Source organism: Rhinopithecus roxellana, chromosome 11 (assembly GCF_007565055.1).
Source record: "Rhinopithecus roxellana isolate Shanxi Qingling chromosome 11, ASM756505v1, whole genome shotgun sequence".
Classification (NCBI taxonomy): Eukaryota; Metazoa; Chordata; class Mammalia; order Primates; family Cercopithecidae; genus Rhinopithecus; species Rhinopithecus roxellana.
The window spans coordinates 34,867,469-34,892,395 of record NC_044559.1 but is presented as its reverse complement, the minus strand read 5'-3'; the positions used below and the strand labels follow the sequence as shown (position 1 = coordinate 34,892,395).

Below are 24,927 nucleotides of genomic sequence, written 5' to 3'. Positions count from 1 at the left end.
TGGGATCCAAAACCTAGGAGATAAGATATCCACATTTCTTAAATCCATACAGATATATTTTTAATAACAGGATTTAGCTAGTAGAAATATTTGAGTTCTTGATAAATCATTTGACTGGTAATTTTAACATACAATCTATTACAATTCAGAAGCATCTGAAGTTTAAGTTGCATTGAAGATTTCTCTATCACTTCCTCTTTAAAGTTTAGTTTCATAGTATCCTTTACTTTTGTACATATATCGTCTATTCTCATCTTTGCTATCACATGATTGGTGACCCTATCTCTTTTTTTTATCCACTCCAAGATTAGTGCTTCAATTCATTTAAACCTAATTAAATGTTACCTTTAATTAATTTCATTTACTCCCATGCTCTTTTTTTAGAAAGTAAACCAAAAAAAAATTTGATTAATTTTTCAAACTTCTAAAGCCAGTAAGTATAATCTACATCTTTAGAATCTGTAATACCATAAAAATGGATTTCCTAGTGTGCTTTGAAAAACATTAACTGTAATAAACCATTTCTTAATGAAGCAGGGTCAATGAAAGAGTATCTGTTATATTTGGCATTCCACTGCAGTTAATGTCATTCAATATTAATGAAAGCCTAGTCACATTTCCTAATAAGAACTTTAAACTTTTATATCACAGTGAAAAGAGTATAAAATTAAGGTCATATATTTTAGTTTTTAAATTTTTTTTTTTTGAGACGGCGTCTCACTCTGCCACCCAGGCTGGAGTGCAGTGGCCGGATCTCAGCTCACTGCAAGCTCCGCCTCCCGGGTTTATGCCATTCTCCTGCCTCAGCCTCCCAAGTAGCTGGGACTACAGGCGCCCGCCTCGTCGCCTGGCTAGTTTTTTGTATTTTTAAGTAGAGATGGGGTTTCACCGTGTTAGCCAGGATGGTCTCGATCTCCTGACCTCGTGATCCGCCCGTCTCGGCCTCCCAAAGTGCTGGGATTACAGGCTTGAGCCACCGCGCCCGGCATTTTAGTTTTTTAATAGAAAAAATTTAAGTCAACTTCAACATACAAAGACCTTTTAAAATATCTGATCATGAAAAAAGCAAATTATGCCCTTAGCCTCAGAGAAAAAAACCATATACTAAATGCTGGTTCTTTAGATAGGCAGACCACTATCACTAAGCTTAACCCTTTATGAAAAGGTACATGTCATAGATTAGAGATTACTTTTAGAATCACTGAAGTCTTGCCAAATGTTCATTCTCCTATGAGCTAATGAGTCAGCCACTCTTCCAGTGACTATGCCAGAACAGTCTGTTAGAAACTAATTAAAGAGCAGATACCTTTATCAGAGTATGTGTGTTCTAATGCATGGAGATCAGGCAATAGGTGAATACAGTTTATGCAGCAGTAGGCGAAGAAATCAAGGATGACTATTTTTCCACATAGATCCTTGTAGACAGAAATAGGCTCTTCTGTGTTCAGCCATTCTAATCCTGAAATTTACATAAAATAAATTACAATGATTAAAGGGAAAAGGAATTTACCTGAAGCTTTCCATTAAAATGTGATCTTTTTTTTTTTTTAAGACTAATGTGAATAGTCAAACACTTTAAGAGAAAGTAGCACCATTTAAAGGCTATGGCAGTTGCATGTTATTTACTGTTGTTTACTATGAACCATCATTTTCTATCAACAAAAGAAATAAAAGACATATCTGTATGACTGTGACTAAACAGATTATTTGTGGTTTGGAAGAAAAGACCAAGAAGGCAAATTAATAGAGATTAAAAGCCCAAAAAGGGAAGAAAGAAAAGGAAGGGATGGGGGTACGGGTCAGGGAGCAGGAGGAATAGAGGATGGGAAAGCTGGCTATTAAAATGCCGTCTGCAAATAAAGCAAGAAAAAGCTACTAAATTCTTTCAGAAAGAGTGTAATAGCCCGTGAAAAGGAGTAAGGGCAACACACTTAGGCACAAAAAAAAAAATAGGAAGAAATATCAAATAGTAAATCAACCTAATTACATAAACAATTAGATACAAATGGGCTACCAAGAATAAAGGTCAAGCTTAAGAATAGCAAGACATAACTAAACATCAAAAAGGAGTGAAATGTGTGTAAGGATAAACATACAAAATGCCTAAGCCAGTTTCCTAAAGGAGAAGAAACTGAAATATTCTGGATTTGAATGAGACCGTAAATACAAAATAAAATATGTTAAATGTAAAGTTAAGCAAAATACATTTATTGTTGTTACAGATTTCATTGAGGTAACATTAATATTAATGAAAAACGTGTTCCCTTTCCTCCAAAAAAAGTAAACTCTGTACTATGAAGAAAGATTTTGTTAACTAATAATAAAGTACAGCATCTCTATTTAACCAATTTAAGAAAACAAAGTTTACTGCTTATAAATAACTCAATGCAGCTATTACAACTATTAATTATACCTTGAAGCAGGTATTTAGAATAGTAGCAACTGAAAGCCAAAGTTGAGAGGAATAAGTAAACAGTAACAACTAATGACTAACAACAATAACTGTAGCTACTCAATTGTAACAAAATTCTAGAAAAAAAAAATCTGCAGATCAAACTAGTATTTGGGTCAATTAGTCCAAACTAATGAGGTTTCAGTATACAGTGACCTCAGTTATCCATTTTGCTAAAGTATTAATTATATACCAGATCAAGTGATCATGCAAAACTTCACACTAATTAATGTATATTTCGTATCCTACTTGCAAAATATTTATGAATCTGTCTTCTATGACTTTTCTGTAAATAGTCAAGAGTGGCTTAGATCTGGAGGTATAGAAAGAATTATTACATCTCAGTTACTGTGCTACTTACCATACTTAATAATAATGTATTTTACAATAATAATAATTACAATGAATACAATAAAAAGGTGCTAACATTTAGTAAGCTTTCCTGTGAATTAAGAATTTTACATATATTACTTTCAATACAAATAATAATCCTGAAAGGTAAATAATAGTTCAATTTTGCAAGTGAGAAATATAAGCCTTGGAGGTCAAGTAACTGGCTCAAAATCACACAACAACAAAATGGAAAATAACAAGGATCTAATTCCAGGTCTGTGTGAGTCTATCCATTACACTGCACTGTCAACCATAAATACGTAAGTCTTCTAAGAAATAAAGCATACAGCTTTTTAGATAAAGTTATGTTTATGACTTCTTGATTATAGTTTACTGCTAAAGAAACCAAGAAAATAGTCATTTCTAGCATTTTGTCCTCAATAATCAGGTCCAGGAGAAAATCATACTATGTTAAACACAAACCCTGAATATTTTATTGTATTTTTTTTACTTATGAGTCACAGAAGTCAAATCTCATGGGAATAAAATACACTCCCTGTAAAAACAAACAAGACTAGAAAATAAAAAACATTCCCCAAATCCCAGTTGATGGCCTGCTTGTTTATAACAGTGTACTTACTATATAACTACCTTCTGTACCAACATTTTTAAAAATCATCTATTTGTACAGATGTAAACAATATTTTAAAGTTTATTTGATTTGATAAGCTTTATCTACCCAATTCTTTTGTAAGAATTCCACAATATTTCAAATCCAGTATAAGATTAATAATAGGAAAAATAAGCACTTCTCAAGGTGGGTAGTGCAAAAGGCTTGGAAAGACACCAAATACTGTGTTGTCAGAGGCTGGTTCCGGTATACCTCCCATGAGATAACTGAACTCTGCCACATCCAACCAATTAACTATACATGTGGTTTCAGTGTCACGCCAGGACACATGCCAGCATCACCAGGCAAAGCAATGCTACTCCCATCCAAAGAAGGTAAAATACGTTTTCATTTATCATGGCAAGATGTGCTTCACAAACATCCCTGCTGGGAATATCTGTTTCTTCACGCTCCGAAAGCTCACATAGCCAGGATTTAAACCCTGGAAATAGGCTATGATTGATTCTAATTTTTTAAAGTATTAGTTTCACGACTTTGAACGGAGAAGCACAGCACAGCTAAGAAACCAGCAAATCTAGGGTCTGTATAATCCAACTGGGGCAGTTATCAGCTGTGAAGCCCTGGGCATGTTATTTAACCGCTCTGTGCTTCCATTTCCTCAACTGTAAAAGAGAAATGGTACGAGAACCTCACTGGGCTATAGAGGTGAATGAATAAGGTAATATCCCCTCAAGTGTTTAGGACTGTGTGGCAAGCAGGGCGCAGTGGCTCAAGTCTGTACTCCCAGCACTTTGGGAAGCGGAGACGGGCGGGTCACTTGAGGTCAGGAGGTCGAGACCAGTCTGGCCAACATGGTGGAACGCCGTCTCTACTAAAAATACACACACACACACACACAGACACACACACAAACTAGCCAGGCGTGGTGGCGCGGACCTGTAGTCCCAGCTACTCAGGAGGCTGAGGCAGAGGTTGCAGTAAGCCAAGATCACGCCACTGTACTCCAGCCTGGGAGACAGAGCGAGACACCGTATCAAAAAAAAAAAAAAAAAAAAAAGTGTGTTATACACGAAAAAGTGATCAATAAGTGTCAAGATGATGCCGAAAGATGACGAGACGACACTGGGGAACCACACTGAATGGACAGAATGGTGTGGATGTTGCAATCATTGCCACCGGGGACACTTAACATTCACGGAGTGTCTACTTGACTAACATCAGGCGCGGGCAGGACTCAGGATATACAGGGGAGTATGTGGATCCCCATGCCAGGGAAACCCCCAGTCGGTGGCCGCCTGGGGACCCCTGGGAATTGCAGAGTACGCGAGCAGCGGCCCAAGTTAGGCGAACGGCCACTCCCCGGGGCGCCAGCGACACAAACCCGCTTAGCCCCCCGCTTCGGGGGAGGGCGCCGTCCCCGAGGAAGGGGAGGTGCCGGGAGGGGCCCCCACCCCGACGCCAGCCCCTCACCTTCCGGAAACTCGGGTACTAACAAGTCCTGCTCCCAGCCGTCCACCTTCTGCAGATACTGGTAGACCAGGCTGTCCTTCTCCTGCTGGGTAACGGCGTCGAGCAGGGCGTACTCTAGCGAGGTCTGCGCGGGGAGCAGGCCGGAGAGGCTGCGGCCACGGGATCCGGGCGCCGCCATGTTTCCGCCGGGCTCCCGAGGCGGCCGCCGGGCTCGCGGGAGAGTCTCGCTGGGAGAGACGAAACGTTCACTGTCCTGTGGTTTCCAAACGGCGCATTCACTTCACCCTCCACTAGCCCCACTCCACGCCAATGACACTTTTTTCTTTTTAAAGCATACGTCCAAGTGCCAAAGTCGAAATCGGCGCACTTCCCGGGCACGCAATTAAACTGCCGTCCCGACCCACCCCGCCCCTTCTCGGTCCCCACGCCGCAGCCGAGCCTGGACATTGAGAGCGCCAGATTCAACATGGAATGAGGACTCAGGAACAGCGTCCCAGAGGCGCAAAGGGAACCATCCCCCACCCTCCACATTGGGAATTAGCAGGCTTTCGAACAAAAATAAAATACAATAAATCCGTTGGACTTAAAAGGGCAACCTATTTTTTAAAATTATTTTTAAAGTCTCTCTTTGACCAGCATCCGCCGATTCGACACGGCACTGACAGCGGGAAGTTGTTCCCGCCAAGACACTAAAGGTAAACGGGGTAGGGATAACCTCCAGAGAGAAGGCTTTGTAATCTGGGAGTGACTGGCGCGAGTGACATTCACTTACAAATACAGCGTTTTGTCGTCTGGGAGTGCTGAAAGTGCGGGTGCGAAAAGATTTTTAGGTGGGGGTGCGGAGGGGAGCGGATGCAGCTGGAGCGGCTCCCTTGGGGCGCCGAGTGGCAGGTGGGCGGCGGCGAGGGTCCTTGAGGGCGGACCTCAGAGTCTTCAAAAGGGGAGGACTCTGAGGGCTTTTTTGAAGCTGGCTGTGCTTTCTGGAGAGGGTTAAGGCCCCGCTTCCTGGCCTTGCAGCCTCTAATGCCAAAAGATAAGGGAGAGGCTGGCATGTGACCCCGTTTTGAAGTGGCCAGAGGGCTGGCCACCTTCGGAACCATGGGTGCAATATAGAGTCAGACCTCAATACAAGCCCACCCTTTCACATATTTGAACTTTTTTCACATATCTGAACTTTTCTTGTTCACTGTGCAGGGATTGTTCATTGCTGCTGGAGGAAGATCATGGACTGTCCCGGGAAACTGAAGTGGTTGAGTATCCACTAGTCGTGGATAATGGCAGTGATTTCGCAGTTTTTTTGCGAATTACACATCTCTTTGATTATGTTGTGACTAGTTTTGTTGGTAAACTGAGATAGCCATTTAGTGTTTGGGATACCTGTTGATCCACTTGTCCAGGGAGTGTGGTTGGATTTATGAATTATTTGGACGGTTGTCCACTTGAGAGAACGACAGTAGCTTCATAACAATGTTACAAAGCTCGTTCTAAGATTAAGCTGTTGAACCTATATTTCCCATGAGTGCTTAATTTTCGAAGTATTATTCTTATTTTTATGAATCAAGTCCTGGAAAAGAACAAGATATTTGAACGAAATAGCACCCATAATGGAGAACTTCACAGTTGCTGCTCCTATGATAGGTTTCTCTTAGTTTTATTGTGGTATGGATGGAACAGCAGGTGTTGTCAGATACAAGGTTTGTAGCTTGCCAGTATGTGCATCACCAACACTCCAGATTCCCATTGAGTTGGTGGGGGTTTTGTTACCTTTGTTTTCTCAGCAAAATAATTCTGTAACTTTTTGTGACAACAAATGGACTCTCAATTTACTTAAGATTAATACTTCTTGAATGATAAAATCATTTTGCCATGTTAGAAGACATTTCCGAAGACGACATTTGGGAATACAAATCTAAAAGAAAACCAAAACGAGTTGATCCAGATAATGGCTCTAAAAATATTCTAAAATCTGTTGGAAAAGGAACAGACGGAAAATACCAGTCAAAACGGAATAGAAACAGAAAAAGAGCCACAGAAGCTAAAGAGGTGAAGGACCATGAAATGCCCCCTGAAAATGCAGATTGTCAGACTTCTGTAGCTTCTAGTCAGAATTCAAGTTGTGGAGATGGTATTCAGCACACCCAAGACAAGGAGACTACTCCAGGAAAGCTCTGTAGAACTCACAAAAGCCAACACGTGTCCCCAAAGATACGTCCAGTTTATGATGGATACTGTCCAAATTGCCAGATGCCTTTTTCCTCATTGATAGGGCAGACACCTCGATGGCATGTTTTTGAATGTTTGGATTCTCCACCATGCTCTGAAACAGGTAAGACTGCAGAAAAGGTAGCAGTTTCTAAATAATCTAAAAAGTCTTCGTTAAGTCAGACATACCAATTCAGTGAAACAAGGAAGGCAAACAGTAAACTAAAAGAGAGGTGGGACACTGGGAGACACCATACTTGTCAACGGTATAATAGTAAAGAAAATGGCAGACTAGAAAACAGTTTAAATACGTTGTGTTATTTCATAAAAGTTCCTAAGTATCTGGATTATTTTCCATAAATGTTAATTGAATCCTTACTATGCTGGGTACTTTCACACTGTTTACTTACCTGACTTTCACAACCACCATATAAGGTAGGTAGTATTGACATTTTATAGATGAAAGTTCTTAAAAGTCAAGTAACTTGCCCAGTTGGTTATTTTTATGGAACTCCTTAGAAAACTATAAATAGGCTGGGCACAGTGGCTCATGCCAGTAATCCCAGTACTTTGGGAGGTCGAGGTAGACAGATCACTTGAGCCTAGGAGTTCAAGACCAGCCTGTGCAACATGGTGAAACCCTGTCTTTACCAAAAAAAATACCAGAAATTAGCCAGATGTGGTGGGCTACTTGGAAGGCTGAGATGGGAGGATCACCTGAGCCCAGGAGGTGGAGGCTATGGGGCGCTGTGATCATGCCACTGCACTCCAGCCTGGCAGGGGCGACAGAGTGAGACCTTGTCTGAAAAAAAAAAAAAGTATAGATATAGTATGGTTTCTAAATATGGTTATGTTTTAGTCATCATGCTAATGTATACAGGAAGAGGAAGTGTGAGGGAGTCTTAGGTGATTAAGATTCTAACAATAAATGTGTCAAATGATAATAAAAGTATGCTATGTTTTTTATCTTTTAAAATATGTAATAAGTATTTAACGTAGAAAATCCTACTTGGAATATATATGGACAACTGGTTGTTGTGATTATTTTTATATTTTAAAATCATTTCTATTCCATATATAGATTGTTTCATCTGAAAAAGTTAAATTCAGTAAAATAAAAAAATACTCAATATGGCTTTCATGTTAGCTATGATTCAGAATAAATTTTATTGTTAACCTGTAGTTATTTTAAAGTACTGCATGAAGACACACACACAAAAAACCTCTTCTTTAAATTTGGCATTAGCCTTTCCCATAAAAGGATAGCAAGTGAAAACCTCATAAATTTGCTAGTAATTTGCTTTCATGTAACTTGAAAATCAAGAATGGAAATTGGAGTCCGTGGTTGAAGACCTTAGGGTGAAATGTCTCACGGATGAAGCCATCTCAAAAAAATTTTCCTTCAGTTTTTCACTAAACTCCTGTGAACAGACTCTCAGATGGCTCTCTTGAAATAAATTCCATTCTATAACAAATGCTTTTAAGAGACATTTTTAAGTTAGGTTGTAAGCCATGATGTTTTCTAGTTTAACATAAGAAATATAACATCTTTTTTGAGGGGAGGGAGGTGTCATTTTTTGATAAACCTGGAAATTAACATATACAGGGATATGCCAAGATGGCTTATAGAAAGTTTCTCAATCATGGTAGTATGACAGGGAATAGTTTCCAAATTAGTAAAGCCTTATAATTAACCAATTTCTCAAATTCTGTTCTTAGAATAGAATCTAAAACTTGTTCAGCATATCAACAATTATAACTACTCTTATTAAAATTGTTACTTTTTATTGTATACAACGTGAATGTTAAATAATGGAACCCAATTTATACTACTAATGTTGTCAAAGCTTAGTATATTCTTTGATCCTGTAATTTTTTTTCTTTATTAAAATTTCAGAGTGTCCTGATGGTCTTCTGTGTACCTCAACCATTCCTTTTCATTACAAGAGATACACTCACTTCCTGCTAGCTCAAAGCAGGGCTGGTGATCATCCTTTTAGCAGCCCATCACCTGCATCAGGTGGCAGTTTCAGTGAGACCAAGTCAGGTGTTCTTTGTAGCCTTGAGGAAAGATGGTCTTCGTATCAGAGCCAAACCGATAACTCAGTTTCAAGTGATCCCTTACTGATGACACAGTATTTTAAAAAGTCTCCATCTCCAACCAAAGCCAGTGAAAAGATTTCTGCTCATATCCAAACGTCCCAACAAGCTCTACAATTTACAGAATTTGTTGAGAATGACAAACTGGTAGGAGCTGCTTTGCGTCTTGCAAACAACTCAGAACACATAAATTTGCCATTGCCAGAAAATGACTTTAGCGACTATGGAATCTCCTATTCTCCACTTCAAAGTGATGAAGACACTCATGATACCGATGAAAAACTGGATGATTCACAACAACAACTATTTTTTACCGAAAGCTCTAAAGATGGCAGCCTCGAAGAAGATGATGACAGCTGTGCTTTTTTTCAAAAACGACATGGTCCCTTAATGAAGGACCAGGATGAGAGCTGCCGCAAAGTGAACAGCTTCTTAACTCAGGATAAGTATGATGAAGGACTGTATAGATTCAATAGTCTAAATGATTTGTCTCAGCCTATTTCCCAAAATAATGAGAGTACTTTGCCTTATGATCTGGCATGTGCTGGTGGTGATTTTGTGTTGTTTCCGCCTGCGTTGGCAGGGCAGCTTGCTGCTTCTGTTCATCAGGTAGCTAAAGCAAAACAAGATGAGCCAGCATTTCACTCAGCTCGATCAAATAAACAGAAACAGGTCATTGAAAAATCAGCTGTTTACAATCAGGTTTCTCTTCCGTTACTTAAGAGTTCAATGTTGAAACCTTTTGAAAGTCAGGGAGAAGGATATCTTTCTTCCCAACCAACCCAAAGTAAAATTAGAAAATTATCAAGTGAGAACTTGAATGCTAAGAATAATACTAACTCAGCATGTTTCTGCAGAAAGGCATTAGATGGTGTGCCCGTTGGTAAAGCTACAATTTTAAATACAGAAAACTTTTCTAGTACACCGGCTCCTAAGTATTTGAAAATATTGCCTTCTGGTCTTGAGTGTAATGCAAGACATCCTTCTACCAAGGTAATGAAGCAAATGGATATAGGTGTGTATTTTGGACTACCTCCCAAAAGAAAAGAAGAAAAATTGCTAGGGGAAAGTGCATTAGAAGGGATAAACTTCAATCCAGTTCCAAGTCCTAATAATAAGAGGTCCTCGCAGTGCAAGAGGAAGGCAGAAAAATCTTTAAGTGATTTAGAATTTGATGCAAGTAATTTAAATGAGAGTCAGCTTTCTGTGGAACTTTCTAGTGCAAGGTCACAGCGTCAAAAAAAGAGACGTAAAAAGTCAAATTCACTGCAGGAAGGAGTGTATCAGAAGAGATCAGATCACCTTATTAATACTGAATCTGAAGCAGTCAATTTAAGTAAAGTCAAAGTGTTCACAAAATCAGCTCATGGTGGGCTGCAAAGGGGGAACAAGAAAATCCCAGAGTCATCTAATGTAGGAGGATCAAGAAAAAAGACATGTCCATTCTATAAGAAAATACCTGGTAAGTTGAAATATCAGTACTCGATATATCAACAAAGACAACATTTTTGAACTTTGTGTTTATTGCCTGTTGTGTGTGTGTGTGTGTGTGTGTGTGTGAAACAATTTTTCCTATATGTTTCCTTTGTTTTTGTGATACTTTATGAGCCTCTAACGTAGATTTGGTTTTTGCCTATTTTATTTTTTTTGCTCCATTCAGTTCATCAAGTTTCTATTAAACATATCCTCTGTGTAAGTGACTATACTAGTTAGGTAGATATTACAGGCTATAGAAAGATTAGTAAGAGAGGAGCAGGGATTCAGCTTAATACAAAAGGAGGAAAGGCATCTCTGTAAATAACTATAATAAAAGGCAGCCTCTAAATGCTTGTGAGAAATACAAAGTACTAAATACTTTCACAGATGGGAAATGTCACAGGTTTTACCTATCATGGTAAATGCCAAAAATTTTAAAACCGTATTAGAACTTAGTTTCTCTGCCCTTTCATATACTTGGTTGCTGCCAGTATATACTTGGTTGCTGAAAGATTTTTAAAGTGCTTTATTGATGTTCTAGATCTATAATTTGTTCAATATAGCATTTATATATAGAATAGCATTTATATACTTCGTAACACAAGTGGTGTTTTTAATAATTATTTTGATTAATTTTCTGTACTTTATTTTATTTATTTATTTAGAGACGGAGTCTCACTCTGTCACCCAGGCTGGAGTGCAGTGGCGTGATCTCAGCTCACTGCAAGCTCCGCCTTCCGAGTTCACGCCATTCTCCTGCCTCAGCCTCCCGGGTAACTGGGATTACAGGCACCCACCACCATGCCCAGCTAATTTTTTTTTGTATTTTTAGTAGAGACAGGGTTTCACCATGCTAGCCAGGATGGTCTCGATCTCCTGACTTTGTGATCCGCCTGCCTCCGCCTCCCAAAGTGCTGGGATTACAAGCGTGAGCCACCGAGCCCGGCCAATTTTCTATACTTTAAATGATCCTAAAACCATGTGTTGATAAGCCTCAGTAGAATTGAGAAGTTATGCTTATTTATTTGCACATCGCCAGTCAGTACACTTAATTATTTCTTGCATGAGCACATTTTACAATAGTATTTCTCAACCCCTTCTTCATTACTGCTCCTCTAAGGAACCTTTTTAGACATTTTTTTCTTGTTTCCCACCCCTCTTCTCCAGTTTGACTGTGCAGCGAAATTCAAAGATGATAGATACATTGTTTGTGTCATATGTGAGATTATGTTGGCCCTCAAGCATTTTGGCTTCCTTAGATCAATACTGCCCCCATTGAAAATTCGTGTTTTAAAAGAAAGTTAGCATTCTCCTTTTGCTGTTTTGCAGAAGTCAAATGCTAAGTATTATGAAAGTATTAGTTAAAACAAAGAAGTAATTGGTTTGTAACCTAGAATTTTAAAAAATTCTTTGGTGCAGTTATTCACAAATAAAGGTCTCTATACTGAGATACTTGGTAGACACTTTTAAGACATTCTCATCTTTAGTGTTACCTTTTGCTAAATTTATGTGGTATAAGTTTTTAAATATAGTTAAATTGGAAATAAGAGGTAAAGAGTATAGAGGGTTCATTCAGTATTTATCATCAAATTGGGTATCTTTGTTAGCTCTTGCTCAGCCTACTGTGTCGGTATTTTTATTGCAGGAACTGGCTTTACAGTTGATGCCTTTCAGTATGGCATGGTTGAAGGTTGCACAGCCTATTTTCTCACACATTTTCATTCTGATCATTATGCTGGATTGTCTAAACACTTCACATTTCCAGTTTATTGTAGTGAGGTAAGTTTTAGTATTCTAACTTTTGGCTTTGTAGAATGCTGTGAATTTCTAAGCAATTTCGTTAAAAAAGAATAATTAAAACAGTCAGATCTTTCATTCTACTAGAAAAAAATATGAGAAAACATATTCCACATAAAAGTTCTAAACTTAAACGAGTTAACATCAATTTTCAGTTTTTAGGAAACATGTTTTATTACATGGAAACAAAAGATAAACTATTTCACGAAGTACTAAAAACAAGAAGTTGCATTCAGTAAACATTCACTGAAAGCCTAAATGGATTCTAGGCAAAATACAGTCAGCCTGCTGTATCTGTGAGTGCCCTATCCATGGATTCAACCAACTGCAACCGAAATGATTCAAAAATAAAAAATAATACAACAATGAAAAATAATGCAAATTTAAAAATATAGTATGACAACTATTTACATGGAATTTACATTGTATTAGGTGTTATAATTAATCTGAAGATGATTTAAAGAGGGTATGCATAGGTTATATGCAAATACTGTGCTATTTTGTGTAAGGGACTTGAGCATCCTGAGATTTTGGTGTCCTCAGGGGGTCCTGGAACCAGTCCCCTGCAGATACTGAGGGACATGACTGTATCGAGCTTCAAGGAGCTTATAACCTCCAGAGGAAACATTCATAAATAATGCCACATTGGGATTGGTATTATAATAGAAAAATGAATGGAGTACCTAGGAGTAGGGAGAAGAGAATGCTTTACCCTGTCCTGGGCTGAGGTTAGACACAGTTTTGTGGTAAAAGATACCTTGAACTAATTATTAAAAAGTGAACACTTTAATGCTCATTACTAAAGGCTTGAACTAGAATTTGATTTAATCCTCACAGCATTCTTGAAGCGTGATTTAAGAATTCTTTTTATTAATGAAACACCTGAGGTTTGGAGAAGTGAAGTGACGTGCCCCAGGTCACAGAGATACTAATGGCAGAGTCTGAACTTGTGTGCAAATCTGTCTGATTCCAGGACCAGGCAGAGGAAAGAGCATTCTAGGTAGAGACTAAAGTGTATGTAAAGGCACAGGCACCTGAGAAATATGCCCATTCCAGGCACTTCAGATAATTCAAAATGGCTAGAATGCAAGGTAGGGAATAACAGGAGACAAACTCACAGGAATGGGCTGGAACCAGATCACTCAGGCTTTTGTATGTCATAGTGAGGATGGACTCTTCACAGATGAGGTGAAGTCAGTGACGATGTTCAAGCAGAGTAGTGGCACAGCCATTATAGGAAATTCTTCCTGGCGTTGTGGAGTGTTTACTTAAATATGAGCAGGAAAAGGGATGTTAATTAAGATGCTATGGTTCTAAACTAGATACGAAATAAAATACTTATTTAGTGTTTTACTGCATCAGCAATAAGCACGTCCTGTTTTGCAGATAACTGGCAATTTGTTGAAGAACAAGCTTCATGTGCAAGAACAATATATTCATCCATTGCCACTGGACACTGAATGTGTCGTGAATGGTGTCAAAGTTGTTTTGCTTGATGCCAATCAGTAAGTATTAAAGTCATCTTAATAGCACATTTTTTTAAATGTTCAAAAGGACAACACATTGGCATGATTATTTAATAACTTTTTTCATTATAATTAATATGCTTCATATTTCTTAAAACTTGAGTAAGATGTTTCTCCTTTTGAAAAATAATGTGCCCAATTATAGAATCAGAGATTAAAATTAAAGGGATCCTCTAAATGTTATCTAACCCATTTTTTTATCCGGTTTAAATTACTACACTTGGCCGGGCGCGGTGGCTCAAGCCTGTAATCCCAGCACTTTGGGAGGCCGAGACGGGCGGATCACGAGGTCAGGAGATCAAGACCATCTGGCTAACACGGTGAAACCCCGTCTCTACTAAAAAAATGCAAAAAAACTAGCCGGGAGTGGTGGCGGGTGCCTGTAGTCCCAGCTACTCGGGAGGCTGAGGCAGGAGAATGGCATAAACCCGGGAGGCAGAGCTTGCAGTGAGCCGAGATCCGGCCACTGCACTCCAGCCTGGGCAACAGAGCGAGACTCCGTCTCAAAAAAAAAAAAAAAAAAAAAAAAAAAAAAAAAAAAAATTACTACACTTGACATCTGAGATGCCATCTTATTTTTTAAAATACCTTAACATATTGTTGCTGCTGTTCTTTGCAAAATAACATTTTGCCATTTTCTTTAGTATCATATATATAAATTAACAGCTTGTACTCTATTCGGATACTAGAGGGTCAGTTTTATCTCCTCCTACCCCTCTTTAAGAAATCATTCAGCCTTCAGATATTAAAGATTTTGAAGATTTTTTTCTTGGAAATAGCCTCCATTTTACCCTCTTTTTTTCTTTTAATATCAAGTACTATCAGCATTCATGTTGTCAAAACACATTCATGTTATCAACTCTGCCGCTTTCTACTTTCCATAGAATGTTAGCCCTCTGTACCATAGAGGTCATAGATGAAGAGGAAGAAGACTAAATATAGGTTTCCTAAAATCCAGGCCAAGCTATTACATTAGGTTGCCTTTAAGTTTTTGTCTGCTAATTTTGCTGTTTTTTTTTTTTTAATTGCCAGTTTGAGTTCTGATTTTTTTTTTTTTTTTTTTTTTTTTTGAGACGGAGTTTTGCTCTTTTTGCCCAGTTTGGAGTACAATGACACAGTCTCAGCTCGCTGCAACCTCTGCCTCCCAGGTTCAAGCTATTCTCCTGCCTCAGCCTCCCAAGTAGCTGGGATTACAGGCGCACACCACCACACCCAGCTAATTTTTGTATTTTTAGTAGAGACAGGGTTTTGCTGTGTTGACCAGGCTGGTTTCGAATTCCTAACCTCAGGTGATCCGCCCACTTCGGCCTCCCAAAATGCTGGGATTACAGGCATGAGCCACCATGGGCAGGCAAGTTCTGATTTTTAATTTCAACTTTATGGGGTTTTCACCATAGATCACAAAGTTAGCATCAAGCTAGTATCACATAGTTCGATGTCTCAGGCATACAAAACAGTCTTACCAGGCATAATATTCCTAGGGTTCAGAGTTCATTTCCCAGGAGCCAGCCAAGGGCCAATCCTAAGGACATGCTGTTCTTGGGAATGTGTGGAGGTTGAGCAACCTGGGTCTGCCTTTCCTGCACACCAGTTCTTTTTATGATGTAAATGTCCTTGAGTTGAAGTGCGCGTTTCCTCTGTAGTGCAATGCTATGTCATTGTGGTCAGCTAATAAAGTGTGCTAACTTGGTGATAATTGAAATAGATACTGTTCCTTTAGGTGCTTGCCTGTGTTAAGAACACTCTTTTGAAATTTGTGTTCAGCTGTCCAGGTGCTGTCATGATCCTCTTTTATCTTCCCAATGGTACTGTCATATTACACACGGGAGACTTCAGGGCAGATCCCAGCATGGAACATTCTCTTCTTGCGGACCAGAAAGTCCATATGCTGTACTTAGATACCACGTAAGAGAGGCTTTTTTTGTGTGCTTCCTTTTTCCACTGACAGCCTTTGCTCTCTGTATTATGGTTATCAAAATGACGGCTTATTGCCAATTATTATTTTAAGGCTCTTTATCAGAGGGATGCTGTTTGAAAAATATATATATACTTGCTTAAGGGCAAATTTGAGATTGCATGTGTTAACTGACTACAGCTCTTTTTTTTTGTGATTTGTTTTTGAAAACATGTTATATGAGAATCCTGTTAAACAAGGAAGAAAAACTTAGGAGCAAACTTTAGGAAGACACCCTTTTAAGAGTAACTGTGTAGCTATTAATTGTGAAGAGAAGACAGAGGCCAAAATGTGATTCTGTTTTTGGGTATCCAAAGTTACTGTTGTTCTTTTCTTAAAAAGATAATTTATAAGTGACAGTTTTGAATTCCTGAGTACTATAAATATAATGGCATAAGCCATTACATTTTAGCTGTGTATGTATTTCTCCCTAACTTTATTAAGTAAATAAAAATTGTATATATTTCTGGTATATGATGTGATTTTATATATTAAAATATCTCATCAACTTGTTAGAAATTATCTTAACCATTTCAACCTGTTTTAAGAAGTACGTTTGGATGCGATATTTTTGTAAAAGATGGTCTTTCCGCATCCAGTTTTCTCACATTGTAACTGATTTTTCCACTCTTCTATATGAGTTTTAAGCACTAGATAAATTAAGAAAATAAGTTTTTTTTTTTAAAAAAAAAAAAACCTTTTTTGTTACCTAGTTCTATTCTGATACGATTCTGAATTTCCTCATGGGTTTTTAATGAGAAAGTTTTTCTTCCTCTTCTCTAATGGTTGACTAGCAAAAACAATTCCAAAAACTGGGAAAAATGTTTGTTTTTTGTGGCTTATTACATTTTTAGTGAAAAAGTGCTTACTTTTCATCTCAAATATAGATAGGTAGATAGTAGCTTAGAGTTAATTTTTTGCTGGGTTATACTGTATGGAGATAGACCCAACTGGATCTGTTGTATTTGTGTGTGTGTGTGTGTGTGTGTGTGTGTGTGTGTGTGTGTGTACACGTATACGTATATATACACATAGTATATATATTCTGTGTCTGTAAAGAATGATATTAATATCAACCATGTCAATATTAACTGATTTAAAACTGTTTCACTAAATTCATGTTTAGTTTCATTACTTTAATCATTTTTTATTAAGTCAATCTTTAGTCCAGATATAATCCTTATCAATATGATTTTTTGATAGTGTTTGGAGTTAAATAAAAGATACTGAGTTTTATAATTTATAACTAAAATAGCTGGCTTGCTAGAAATATTCTTGGGGAAAAAAGTCTTCAAAAAGACAATTTTTTGAGAGTGATAAAAGAAATATAATGAAAAAGATATATTGAAAACTTACAATTTGATCATAAGTTAGTAGTAACTGGTAAATAATTCTAACTACAGGCAGTGAGATAACTTGTGGTGTTAATATATTATACTGCTGTTGTATGTAAGTTGCTAACACTTGTTTTCTAAAATAGCATCCAGCTTAAGGTGATGGCTTTTTTATTGTTCTTTTAGTGAGTACCATGTTTCCATATTATAGATATTGTAGCCCAGAATACACCTTTCCATCTCAGCAAGAGGTTATCCAGTTTGCCATCAACACTGCCTTTGAGGCTCTAACTCTAAACCCACATGCTCTTGTTGTCTGTGGCACTTACTCTATTGGAAAAGAGAAAGTCTTCCTAGGTGAGTGATAGGTGTATCTAATTTACATTAATATATTATAAAGATCAGATTCTTTTTGCATAAAACCCTTTAAGTTTCTACTCTTGAGTTTGATAATTATTTCCTGTAATGATTCAATATTACCTTTGAAGTTGAAGGAAAATTTGATAGTTTGAAACATTTAATCTTTGAAAGGTTTGACTTTAGGGAAACATTTGATAAGTGTGTTTAATTTAGGCTTTCTAGATATAAGAAATTTATAGAGCAACTGCCCATGCTACATTATTATTTAGTAAACTTTGAAAGATGATTAATGCATAGTTGTATTGCTGCATTCTTTGAGGATAATAATTATGTTAGCAATGAGTTTTAATTTTTGTTCCTAAATGATTTCTGGATGTATAACTTAGTTTGTCCAGGTAGTATTGTACTAATTTGCAAAATACTTTCTATTTCTTCTTAAGTATGGCCACATTATATCAAACATTAAAGATGATAAAGCCGGGGCTTTTAACTTCTTCAAATTTAGTTCCTTCTCTTCCTCTATCCACTTTCTATACACTTTTGCAGTTTTTAAATAGTAAACAGTAAGCCTTTAAAAATAAATTATTTGGTTTTCTCACAATTTATTCCACACAGTAAACTAACAAAATGATTCTGTCTTTTTGAGATATCATGGTAAAAGTGTGAATGTTTTTAATTTCCTTTTATTTGGTAAATTCTTACCTTAAAATTTGCTTAAGCTGTAACTATTTTTTTCACAAGCTGTACGTTTACTATTTTTAACCTTTTCTTTTGCCCATAGCCATTGCTGATGTTTTAGGTTCAAAAGTGGGCATGACCCAGGAAAAATATAAAACTCTACAGTGCCTCAATATACCAGAAATTAATTCACTCCTCACTACCGACATGTGCAGTTCATTGGTTCACCTTCTCCCAATGATGCAAATTAATTTTAAGGTAAGCATTCAAGAGATATGTCTTTTAGGGTGAACTAAAAAAGGTAATCTTATGATTTTAAACTACATTTAACTTAGAGGAATTCAATTATAATAGAATATTTTCACATTTGTTATTGTGTTTATGAAATAAAAAGAATGAATGAAAAGTGAGGCAATGGAGACAGGAAGACTAGAGCATGGCGTGAAGAGGGGCTGGATACTTTGATGGCCAAAGGGAGGAGGGTTGCTTGTTTGTTGGCCATCAGAGATGAGGATTTTTATGTTGTGAGGGACAGAGAGAATCTAAGATAAGAGAATAATTGATGAGCAAGAAGATTATTCAGAAGAATAATTCTGAGCAAGACCTGAAAAATAGGTAATGAGGTGCATCCACTTTGAACAGAAAGAGGGCCACACCTCTTCCTCTCCGACAGTTCTCTCACAGCCTACCACTCTACAGACTGTGCGTTCTGATGCTTATGGCCTTCTTGTAGAGAGCATATATTTACAAATCCCAACTTAAACAAGATTTAGGTTTTCACTACTACTCAAGCGTATTTTTTTTTTTTTTTTTTGAGCAGTCTCACCCTATTGCCCAGGCTGGAGTGCAGTAGTGCAGCCTTGGCTCACTGCAACCTCTGCCTCCCAAGTTCAAGTGATTGTCATGCCTCAGCCTCCTAAGTGACTGGAATTACAGGCATGTGCCACTATGCCCAGTTAATTTTTGTATTTTTTAGTAGAGATGGGGTTTCGCCATGTTGGCCAGGCTGATCTCAAACTCTTGAGCTCAAGTGATCCGCCTGCCTCAGCCTGCCAATGTGCTCGTATTACAGGTATGAGCTACCACGTCTGGCGTAAGCGTAACTTTTTAGTACAGGAATTCAAGTTGGTTTTAATAACTCAGAAATGTTGATTCTGAATGATTTTTTGAGGCTAGTGTCCTTGGAGGAGTGATCTGGAGTCATTAAATCTATATTTTTGATAGTCGTCAAGTCTGTATGTTTCCACATTTAGGATTTTATAATAAAACACAAGTTCTTTGTGAAAAGGTCAATCTGTAAGGCTCCTAGGTGCCGATGGTATAATACATGATGAGAGAGAGAAAAAGCTGAGAAAGGGCAGGTGGTTTCCATTAGGAGGTGGGGTTTACTGACCTCCTGCCCACTAGGCTGTAAGCTTGCAGAGAGTGAAATCTGTATCCTCTTTTCCTCCACACTGACCCTAGCAACTATGTAATACCAGAATGGATATTTACTGGTATTTCCTTCAGTCGTCCCTCCCCTTGCTCCATTAAAGTGACTGGGTATTGATTTTTTGAAGACTTCTTTTTTTCTTTTAATATTTGTTTATTAAACATTCTAGCAATGATAATGGAAATACATATTTAAAATGTTTTTAAATCGGTGATACATTCACAACGGTAAAAACAAAAATATAAAACGGCATATTGTGAAAAGCTTTTTTTCTTCCCCTGTCCCTCATTTACCTACATATTTTTGGAAGCTTTCCTTTTTTTTTTTTTTTTTTGAGACAGAGTCTCGCTCTGTCGCCCAGGCTGGAGTGCAGTGGCTTGGTCTCAGCTCACTGCAACCTCCGCCTCCCAGGTACACGCCATTCTCCTGCCTCAGCCTCCCGAGTAGCTAGGAATACAGGCGTCCACCACCACACCTGGCTAATTTTTTGTATTTTTAGTAGAGATGGGGTTTCACCGTGGTAGCCAGGATGGTCTCCATCTCTTGACCTTGTGATCCGCCTGCCTTGGCCTCCCAGAGTGCTGGGATTACAGGCGTGAGCCACCGCGCCTGGCCTCGGAAGATTTCTTACCTCCAAAACACACATGGAGCAGAAGCTGATGTTTGTCATTAGAGCCAATTTTTTTTTTTTTTTACCAGTCAAAAGTTGTATTTCATGAGAGAGAATTACTTTTTGTGAAAAGGTAATCCTAACACAGTTTTCAAGGTGCCCAGGGTATGCCTGAAAGCCTTTGAAAGGCTATAAATTAATACCATTCATGCCATCTAGTTCAACATCCCAAGTTCACGTATGTGCTACATAGGTGACTACCAACTGATTTAAACCTGACTGATTGATTGTGGTAAATTGTTACAACAGTGATGTTATAGATGATTATTTGCATGCTGAAAAAATACTTCTAGTAACATTGCAAAAAGTATTTTTCTCCCAAACTGGTTACAAATAAACCAAATAAATCAGGGACAAGTCATAAATCAGGGATTTCATATTGACTAAACTATTCTTAATAAATTTCCTCATGAGAATAGTTCTCAAATTGTGGTTAATGGGCTACTTGTAGCTGCTGGTAGTCTTTTTTTCTGTAGATTTGGCTTATATGATAATATCCGAAGTTTTTGTTTATAGTACAGGTTAATGATGTTTTTGTGGTAACTCTAATTTGTCCCACAGAAAGCAAATATTAGTTATCATTTAATTCTTCTGGATGGTTTTGCAGAGACAAATAGGAATGGATAGGTTTGATGATGTGTATTGAAAGTTGGACTCAGTTTATATATTAAATGTATAATTACTCTAAACCTCAGTTTCTTATTTTCTTTCTTTGTGAGGACAAGGGTAGAAGGAATAGTGATTAAACAAATAATATTACATTAGCTAGGTCCTAGACTAAGCAAGGCAAAAACTTGCAAATTTGCAGAGCCAAGAATATTGAAATGGAAATGTAGTTACGTATCAATAACTAACTTTTTTGGTGTGCATAGTAATTGGTAAGAAATATGGTTGTCTTATGGTAGGTATTTTTATATTCACTTCTAATTAATAAAAGGCTCTTATTTGATACAAAAGAGAGATCAAAGAATTGTTACCAGTTCATCAACAAAATGAATTTTACTATTCATTGTAAGTCTTTGAAACTATGGGTTTTAGTCTTCAGACCAAAAGTATTAGATTTTTTTGTATCCCTCGTGCCATTATTATTTATAACTTGATTTCTCTTATCTTTCAAAGACTGAACTTCGGTCATTGATTTTCTAAGAGTTTTATCAAATGTCATCATTTATGATTACTTTAGTTTGGGAAAGTTTTATTTTACTCAAGACTTACAAGGGGAGCATATTACTTCCAACAATAGTGGTATGAAAAGTTTTAAAATAAATCTAGTTCATGTTTAAAGGGTAAAAGGCATAAACACCTGAAAAGAATGCTATTAAGCGGCTGTAAAATGTATCTCTGTGTTGAGTATGATGCCATTCACATAAAATTACTTCTCTCCACCTAGCTATCCCCTTTTGGTGTATATGCATGGAGATATGTTTGCATTGGTGTTTACCATTGTTGATACCATTGTTGATATTATCTCTGTGGAGTAAGATTTGGAGAGTAGTTTTGTTTTTGTTTTTGGTAGCTATCGGAATTGTAATTTGTTTATACCTATTTGCTTGTGTTTAAAGTTGTCTTGTTACACTTTTTTCTTTTTCCAGACTGTACTTGTTTAACTTCAGATAAGAAAAGGAGAAAATATTTTATATATTTTTTCAGTGATTATTTTTTAGAAGCATGGCACTAGGTTGTTGAAGCTAATGCTTAAAAAGTGAAAACTCCCCACGCCTGCACCAGTATAACATCTTTAATCAGTCTGTTTTATTCCACATAACCCGTCTCCATTGACCTCAATGTGCTATTTTTATTTAATAGGGCTTACAGAATCATTTGAAGAAGTGTGGTGGGAAATACAATCAGATTTTGGCGTTTCGACCTACAGGATGGACACACTCTAACAAGTTCACTAGAATAGCAGATGTTATTCCCCAGACCAAAGGAAACATTTCAATATATGGTATAGTTATTAAATTTTCTAACTTTTAATGTTTATAATTACTTTACATTTTAAAAAATGTTGTAAAGTTCAAATCCAACAAAAACAGGCACCAAAGAATTTAATAATTCAAGAGTTTTCAAATCTCTCTACAACGCTAATCCTGTGTCTAGTCCATTGTAAACTGATATAAAGGAGCTTGACTAGTAGATAACATTAACAAATACAGTTCATTTCACTTTGTGATCAGTGATATTGAGAGGAAATTGCAGAATTACTTGAAAGGACTACTGCGGTTACATACTGGAAGTATAGATGACAGTGTGAGATTGGGAGCAGGAAGATGATGGGTTAGATGTGGTGACAGCAGGAGATACAGACTTGCCTGTTTTCATTCTTGGAGGAGGTTTACCACTGCCTTCAGAGTTGGCTTATTGCAGTGACAGCTGATGGAAACATGTTTGGTGTGTCACCAGACCAGTGATTTACCCTCAGCCTCTAAAGACCCTAGTATACTGAAAATAGGACCCTTTTCACCTTTCTTTGTGGTACTTGATCTTCAATAAAGAAGATAAAGTGTGTGTGTGTGGTGTTTTTTTCCTATTTTTTTTATGTGTGCAAAGCTTGGGGACAAATCCACTTACCTGCTCTGGAAGTGAGTCTCCGGCTTGTTTTTCTTCACATTTGACTCATATTTCTTCCATATTTTCCTGAAGTGTGTAGCTAAGTGAAGTGTCTAAAGGAAGAATTGTTTAAAAAGAAGAAAATTCCTAATTAAATAGGACTCTCTAGAAATGCATGTTATTAAATATACACACAAAAAAGTAATAGATTCTTGAAGTTCTAAGTTTCATATCTGTATTAGTCCATTCTCACACTGCTTTAAAGAACTATCTGAAACTGGGTAATTTATGAAGAATAGAGGTTTAATTGACTCACAGTTCCACAGGCTTAACAGGAAGCATAACTGGGAGGGCTCAGGAAACTTAAAATCATGACAGAAGGCAAAGGGCAAGCAAGCACGTCTTACCTTAGCGGAGCAGAAAAGAGAGAGAGAGAGCGCGCAAACGGGGAAATGCCACACACTTTCAAACCATCCAATCTCCTGAGAACTCACTCACTATCTTATTATTATTATTATTATTATTATTATTATTATTATTATTTTTGAGACAAGAACCTTGCTGTGTCGCCAGGCTGGAGTACAGTGGCATGATCTAGGCTCACTGCAACCTCCATCTACCCGGTTCAAGCAATTCTTCTGCCTCGGTCTCTCGAGTAGCTGGGATTACAGGCATAAGCCACCATGCCTGGCTAATTTTTGTATTTTTAGTGGCGATGGGGTTTCACCATGTTAGCCAGGCTGGCCTCGAACTCCTGACCTCGGGTAATCTGCTCGCCTCGGCCTCCCAAAGTGCTGGGATTACAGGCGTGAGCCACCATGCCTGACCAAGAACTCACTCACTATCAGAAGAACAACAAGGGGCAGATCCACCCCCATGATCCAGTCGCCTCCTACCAGGCCCTTTCCGCAGTACATAGGGATTACAATTTGAGATGAGATTTGGGTGGGGACACAGAGCCAAACCATATCGGCATCATTTTAATGTCTTAATCTTTATTATTCATAAAAGATATCAACAGATTTTCTTATGAAAACTAAAGCACCAAGGAGTTTTTGACAAAAATACTGTGGATTGCTTTTCTCTTTTGTTTTATTCTGTTTTAGGATTGCGAATTTTTAAATTAATTTGATTTTAGTGTACAACTTTGTTTCTTTGGTGTTACAGGAATTCCTTACAGTGAACACAGCAGCTACCTAGAAATGAAGCGCTTTGTCCAGTGGCTGAAGCCCCAGAAAATCATACCTACCGTAAATGTTGGCACCTGGAAATCTAGGAACACAATGGAGAAATATTTTAGAGAGTGGAAATTGGAAGCTGGATATTGATGATACCTCCAAGTATTCAGTAGTAGTTGTAGCTTAGATGTAGCTTGTTAGTAGTTAAATCTATAGAGATATGAACTGCACTTTGTGTGGAAAAACCAGATAGTTTACTTTCTCATTTATGTTTGAACATGTTCATGGTACTGAATGCCTCTCAGTGTCATCAAGGATAACTGAAACTGGGTCTCCCTGGGACCCTTAATTTCTTGTCCCCCTGCCCTCCATGGGCAGTTATATTCTGCATAAAGCCTTGGAAGAGGAAGCAGAGGCAGATTCAGAGACCAGGGATTAATGATGATTAATAAACTAGATGGAAGTATTATATATATAAGTAACTATGTATCTTTAAAATTATGAGATGAAACTTTTATATGACATGCATACCTAAATAAAATTAATATAAAATTTGTTCTAGTGTCTTTTGGGTTTTTTGTTTTGTTTTTAGTAGACTTTATTATTTCTTTATCTATTTATTTTTGAGATGGAGCCTCGCACTGTCACCCGGGCTATAGTGCAATGGCTCACTGCACCCTCCACCTCCCGGGTTCAAATGGGTCTCCTGCCTCTGCCTCCCGAATAACTGGTATTATAGGTGCCCGCCACCATGCCTGGCTAATTTTTTTTTTTTTTTTGAGAC

General features: G+C 37.6%; 2 protein-coding genes across 6 annotated transcripts in view; one reads left to right on the top strand and one right to left on the bottom strand.

Annotated features, from left to right (window-relative positions):
- The window catches only part of NHLRC2 (NHL repeat containing 2), a 62,214-nt gene extending 56,939 nt beyond the window's left edge, over positions 1–5,275 (bottom strand). The window contains exons 1-2 of one of the 2 annotated variants that reach the window (XM_010363216.2): positions 4,887–5,275; positions 1,307–1,459 (exon numbers count right to left, since the gene is read on the bottom strand). In XM_010363216.2, coding sequence (XP_010361518.2) covers positions 1,307–1,459; positions 4,887–5,064 — 331 coding nt within the window. In that variant the 5' untranslated portion in view covers positions 5,065–5,275. The remainder of the gene's footprint in view (positions 1–1,306; positions 1,460–4,886) is intronic. The other variant, XM_030940692.1, reaches the window with a different exon arrangement.
- Positions 5,276–5,474: 199 nt separating this feature from the next.
- DCLRE1A (DNA cross-link repair 1A) lies at positions 5,475–24,699 on the top strand. Of its 4 annotated transcripts, none has more exons than XM_030940687.1 (10): positions 5,475–5,581; positions 6,081–7,212; positions 8,986–10,650; positions 12,310–12,443; positions 13,848–13,966; positions 15,752–15,892; positions 17,487–17,632; positions 18,417–18,571; positions 22,222–22,363; positions 24,133–24,699. In XM_030940687.1, exons 2-10 carry the CDS (start codon positions 6,753–6,755, stop codon positions 24,291–24,293), a joined length of 3,123 nt encoding a protein of 1,040 aa, XP_030796547.1. In that variant the 5' UTR covers positions 5,475–5,581; positions 6,081–6,752; the 3' UTR covers positions 24,294–24,699. The 4 variants fall into 4 exon arrangements, with proteins under 4 accessions (XP_030796547.1, XP_030796549.1, XP_010361519.2 ...); XM_010363217.2 differs by lacking the exon at positions 5,475–5,581 and adding an exon at positions 5,647–5,698; XM_030940688.1 differs by lacking the exon at positions 5,475–5,581 and adding an exon at positions 5,715–5,777.
- Positions 24,700–24,927: the final 228 nt, after the last annotated feature.

Bases quoted from the DNA above. Each gene is read 5' to 3' on its own strand.
- DCLRE1A (XM_030940687.1), top strand. From the start codon at position 6,753: ATGTTAGAAGACATTTCCGAAGACGACATTTGGGAATACAAATCTAAA. The intron at 10,651-12,309 runs GTAAGTTGAAAT...TTTTTATTGCAG, and splicing joins ATTCTATAAGAAAATACCTG to GAACTGGCTTTACAGTTGAT. The intron at 13,967-15,751 runs GTAAGTATTAAA...ATTTGTGTTCAG, and splicing joins GTTTTGCTTGATGCCAATCA to CTGTCCAGGTGCTGTCATGA.